The sequence below is a fragment of the Stomoxys calcitrans genome, chromosome 4 (assembly GCF_963082655.1).
Source record: "Stomoxys calcitrans chromosome 4, idStoCalc2.1, whole genome shotgun sequence".
In the NCBI taxonomy this organism is placed as follows: Eukaryota; Metazoa; Arthropoda; class Insecta; order Diptera; family Muscidae; genus Stomoxys; species Stomoxys calcitrans.
This window is the reverse complement of record NC_081555.1, coordinates 114987408-114993407: the sequence shown is the minus strand read 5'-3', so window position 1 is coordinate 114993407 and position 6000 is coordinate 114987408. Positions and strand designations below refer to the sequence as shown.

At 38.6% G+C, this 6000-nt stretch overlaps 1 protein-coding gene across 2 annotated transcripts in view; it reads right to left on the bottom strand.

Annotated features, from left to right (window-relative positions):
• Nucleotides 1–227: 227 nt before the first annotated feature.
• Nucleotides 228–6000, bottom strand: part of LOC106081977 (uncharacterized) — a 433937-nt gene continuing 428164 nt past the window's right edge. For both annotated transcript variants that reach the window (XM_059367022.1, XM_059367023.1), the window contains one exon: nucleotides 228–875. In XM_059367022.1, the coding sequence (XP_059223005.1) occupies nucleotides 396–875 (480 nt within the window). In that variant the 3' untranslated portion in view covers nucleotides 228–395. The remainder of the gene's footprint in view (nucleotides 876–6000) is intronic.

Genomic DNA, 6000 nt, shown 5'->3' with positions numbered 1-6000 from the left:
ATTTCAGCCAAATCGTATAGGAATTGCGCCCTCTATAGGCTCAAGAAGTCAAGACCCCAAATCGGTTTATATGCTGCTATAATTGCCGCACAGTTAAAGTAAATTTAAATTTGTATTTTGGTTTGTTCAACTTTTATGAAATCATCTTTCGGATTTAATAAAATAAAACGATTGTTTGTTTTGTGTTTGGCTTTTTTACCCTACACGGTGAGTGCAGGGAGTTTTTTTTATTATTATTTTTAAATTTAATAAATTATTAAAGTTACTGTTTATATCTCTATATATGTGTATATATATAAATATTGAATTATCACAGATATGAAATGGAGCTCGGTGAAGGGAAAAACAATGCACGAAATGACATACAATTCTAACAAATCGCTTCGATTCCGACTTTAATTGGTCTTCTTTTGCGATTTCCTCATTTTATGCATTTTGCTACCCTCGTCCTTGTTCTTTCTTTGGGGCGGGAATTGTAAAAATTGCTTAATATACTTTAAAAAACGAGCTTTAAACATTTTTAAGTCTAAGGGATGTATCTCCTTGGCCGTTGTCTCATTTTTAACTTTATGCCAATTCAGTGGTGAGGTGTGGCGTACATCTGTATAGAAATTCAATTTTTTTTCCATTCGTTTCCGTGACAGACGCAACAAACCCTTTGTCTTTTTGGCTTTGGAATGTAGCATTGTATTATTGATGGCAGCCTCCAGATTGCACTGAAATTCTCGAGCATTGGTACATAATAAATTCAATTCTTTTGATGTTTGACTTTCTTGCATCTCCTTGATGTAGTCCCAATGTAAACTGGCCCTAAACAAATAATCGCAGGCGGCAACAAAATGTTGCATGTCACGATGGCAATGGCGTAGAGTTTTCTAAAATGAAAGAAAAATAGAGAAAATGGAATTTGGTTAATAAATTGAAACATCTGTTTAAAGTTAAAAAAAAATATATAGTATTGGGTTGCCCAAAAAGTAAATGCGGATTTTTTAAAAGAAAGTAAATGCATTTTTTATGAAACTTAGAATGAACTTTAATCAAATATACTTTTTTACACTTTTTTTCTAAGGCAAGCTAAAAGTAACAGCTGATAACTGACAGAATAAAGAATGCAATTACAGAGTCACAAGCTGTGAAAAAATTTGTCAACACCGACTATATGAAAAATCCGCAATTACTTTTTGGGCAACACTAGTATATGATAACTTAAGCCAGCACAGGGCTATAGGTAGTAAGGCAGAGGTTTAAAAACTTGTCCCTAGTTATATGCTACGGTTTGACCGAAGTTTGGTATGTAGAATATAATTATGCCCTTCAACTAAATTCCCACCATGGTGGTGGGTTCCCGAGATTCGAATCGGCCGAATATAGCACGCTTTTACTTGCTTTTTGTGTGCTGCTGAGAATTGAACCTGTGTTCCATGCATCCCATGATTTTGTGTTTGCAAACCCTTTCTGCCACTTTGCATGGTTAAGAGTTCGCTTTCACAAAGGCATTCCCGCATTTTGCTAATATTTTCAATAATTCATGATTATCACACCACAGGTGCATGATTTTGCAGTGTATTTGATCTAGCAATGTAAACCATTGATGATTTTAAGTGTTTCTTGGAACTGGATGCACTATGCGAAGCAAACATTTCGCATTTTTTAAAGTCTCTGTCTCAATGTTTCAAATATAAAAAATTTATAATATTTCAGTAAAAACACGTGCCCATATTCCAAATCAATGACCTGATAACACAGAAAACTGCTTGCACCCGATAATCTAGTTCAATGAACTTTTAGAAATCAAAAAATGTCAATCTGAACTTTTAAAGCTCTATTGCCACACACACACACACCCCCCCCCCCCCCCCCCCCCCAAGAAACACTCCCCCACTAACAAATTACTTAATGAACTGAATGGAATCTTAAAATAGAACTCCAACACAATTCGTAGATAGTGGGAAAAGTCAACAGAATATTCGCATATTCGTATTCACTCATACGTAGTGGCACACCGCATCGGCCGACTTGACGCCCTCCAACGAGGGACGGACGCAGCTAATAAATTAAACAACAGCACACCGCGTACCGTGACGTTGCGATAAAATATAAAATCACAACAAAAATATGAAATAACTGCAATTAAAAATTATTTCAGTTCATTCATTTGTGCGATCTACACCAGCCAAAGGTGGGTATTAAGTTTGATAACCACTGGAATAATTCACAAAACGTTGTTTCGTCAACGGTTGGTACTTCATATTCAAACATAGACCGATCTGAACCATGTATATGACACGGATGTCGAAAAATTTCTGCGAAATCGTATTATGAATGTGCTTTCTATATGGCAGCAATCAGGATTCACTAATAGAAGGTTAGGTCACATGCAAAACACAAAGTGGATAGGCCCCATAAACATCATTAAGGATGTCAAATCTGACGATTGAAAATGTCATCATATAGGAGAAAACGTAAACAAAGAATGAATGTAAAAAGAGAACAAGTTGACATCCTCAATGCCAAGTACTGCCAAATATTAAAAAAAAAGTATATCGGCTGATCGCTTGGCTTAACCTTATTCAGTGAATCCTGGGCAGCAATATTCAAATCTGAACCGATCTGGGCCAAATCGAAGAGGGCTGTCGAGGGGCCTAACACAATTCACTTTCCCAAATTTCAGCGGAAACGGGCAATAGATGCGCCTTTTATGGGCCCAAGACCTTAAATCGACAGATCGGTTAATATGGCAGCTATATCCTAACCTGAACTGATCTGGGCCAAATTAGGGAAGGATGTCTACTGGCCTAACACAACTCACTGCACCAAATTTCAGCAAAATCGGATAATAAATGTGGCTTTTATGGGCCTAAAACCCTAAATCGGTGGATCGGTCTATATGGGGGCTATATCAAGATATAGTCCGATATTGCCCATCTTCGAGCTTAGCCTGCTTATAGACAAAAAAAGAATCTATGCAAAATTTCAGCTCAATATCCCCATTTTTAAGGATTGTAGCGTGATTTCAACAGACAGACAGACGGACGGACATGGCTTGATCGTCTTAGATGTTTACTCGGATCATCACATGTGTCATGTGATGTGTTGCAAACGGAATGACAAATTGAATATACCCCCATCCTTCGGTGGTGGGTATTAAAATAACAACCATTGTTATTTATTGAAAAGACAATGAACGAGATGACATGCGACTAAAACTAATTTCAGAGATTTCTTCACTGAACTTAATACCCACCTTAAGGCGAAAAAATTTAGTTTACTAAAGAGAACAAGTAAAAGCGTGCCAAATTCGGCCGGACCGAATCTAAAATACCCTCCACCATGGATCGCATTTGTCGAGTTCTTTTTCTCGGTACCTCTTAATAGGCCAACAAAGGATAAAAGAAAATAATTGCTATGCTATTTGAGCTATATCAAGTTCTGGTCCGATTCAGACCATAAAAAAATTGAATGTTGAAGGCCATAGTAGAAGTCATTGTGTGAAATTTCAGCCAATTCGAGTAAGACTTGAATCCTTTAGGGGCTCCAGAAGCATAATAGGGAGATCGGTTTATATGGGAGCTGTAACAGGCTATAGACCGATTTAGAGCATATTTAACACGTATGTTGAAAGCCATAGGAGAAGCTGTTGTTCGAAATTTCAGCCAAATCGGATAATAATTGCGCCCTCTAGAGTGCCAAGAAGTCAAAATCCCAGTTGGGTTAATATGGCAGCTTTAACAGGTCATGCACCGATTAAATCCATATTTGGCACAATTTCAGCCCAATCGGATAATAATTGCGCCCTCTAGAGTGCCAAGAAGTCAAAATTCCAGTTGGGTGAATATGGCAGCTTTAAGAGGTTATGCACCGATTAAACCCATGCTTGGCACAGTTAGTGGAAGTCATAACGGAATACTAGGTGCAAAAATTCAGCCAAATCGGCTAATAATTGCGCCCTCTGGTGGCTCAATAAGTCAAGACCTCAGATAAGTTTATAGATTATGGACCGATTTCAACCACACTTAGCAAAATTGTCATGCCCCGATTAAACCCATATTTGGCACAATTTCAGCCCAATCGGATAATAATTGCGCCCTCTAGAGGCTCAAGAAATCAAGATCCCAGTTGGGTTAATATGGCAGCTTTAAGAGGTTATGCACCGATTTAACCCATGCTTGGCACAGTTATTGGAAGTCATAACGGAATACTAGGTGCAAAAATTCAGCCAAATCGGATAAGAATTGCGCCCTCTAGTCGCTCAAGAAGTCAAGACCCCAGATAAGTTTAGAGGTTATGGACCGATTTCAAGGTTGTTGAAAACCATAACAAAACACTTTGTGCAAAATTTCAACCAAATCGGATAAGAATTGCGCCCTCTAGTCGCTCAAGAAGTCAACATGCAAGATCGGTTTATATGCCAGCTATATCAAAACATGAACCGATATGGCCGATTTACAATCCCAACCGACGGACACTAACAAAAAGTATTTGTGCAAAATTTCAAAGCAGATAGCGTGGAAACATCTTCAAATCCATTCAGGTTTCCTACAGTAGCTTTTATTATTCCATGATGCTTGGGCGGTATCCTGTCTGCAATCCACTCTCTCATAGCCGCAGCAACTGCCTGCTTAAATTAAGTAATTCGTGGCTCAAGACACCAAATCAGGAGATCGGCCCAAATGGCAGCTGTACCCTAACAAGGTCCCATTTAGCCCGTTAAAGAAGCCAAGCTTCGTATGAACAAGATACCAAGCTGTGCCAAATTTCAGCCCAATATTTCAATTAGTCTAGGCTAAATTTCGATATAGCTGCTATGGGGCATAAATTAGGAGTATTTTCAACGGATTTTGCCGAAAGTGCTTTACATATATACCCAAGGTGGTGGGTATTCAAAGTTCGGCCAGGCCGAACTTAACGGCTTTTTACTGTTTTTTTTTATACCCTCCACCATAAGATGGGGGGTATACTAATTTCGTCATTCTGTTTGTAACTACTCGAAATATTCGTCTGAGACCCCATAAAGTATATATATTCTTGATCGTCGTGACATTTTTTGTCGATCTAGCCATGTCCGTCCGTCTGTCCGTCCGTCCGTCTGTCCGTCCGTCCGTCTGTCTGTCGAAAGCACGCTAACTTCCGAAGGAGTAAAGCTAGCCGCTTGAAATTTTGCACAAAAACTTTTTATTAGTGTAGGTCGGTTGGTATTGTAAATGGGCCATATCGGTCCATGTTTTGATATAGCTGCCATATAAACCGATCTTGGGTCTTGACTACTTGAGTCTGTAGAGTGCGCAATTCTTATCCGATTGGAACGAAATTTAGCATGACGTGTTTTGCTATGATATCCAACAACTGTGCCAAGTATGGTTCAAATCGGTCCATAACCTGATATAGCTGCCATATAAACCGATCTTGGGTCTTGACTTCTTGAGCCTCTAGCGTGCGCAATTCTTATCCGATCAGAATGAAACTTTGCACGACATGTTTTGTTATGATATCTAATAACTGTGCCAAATATGGTTCAAATCGGTCCATAACCTGATATAGCTGCCATATAAACCGATCTTGGGTCTTGACTTCTTGAGCCTCTAGAGTGCGCAATTCTTATCCGATTGGAATGAAATTTTGCACGACGTGTTTTGTTATGATACCCAACAACTGTGCCAAGTATGGTTCAAATCGGTCCATAACCTGATATAGCTACCATATAAACCGATCTTGGGTCTTGACTTCTTGACCATCTAGAGGGCACAATTCTTATCCGATTTGAATGAATTTTTGCACGAAGTATTTCGTTATGATATCCAACAACTGTGCCAAGTATTGTTCAAATCGGTTCATAAACTGATATAGCTGTCATATAAACAGATCTGGGGATTTGATTTCTTCAGCTTCTAGAGGGCGCAATTCCTATCCGATTTGGCTGAAATTTTGCATGACGTATTTTATTTTTACTTTCAACAACTGGGTCAAATAAGGTTCAAATCGGTTCATAACCTGATATAGCTG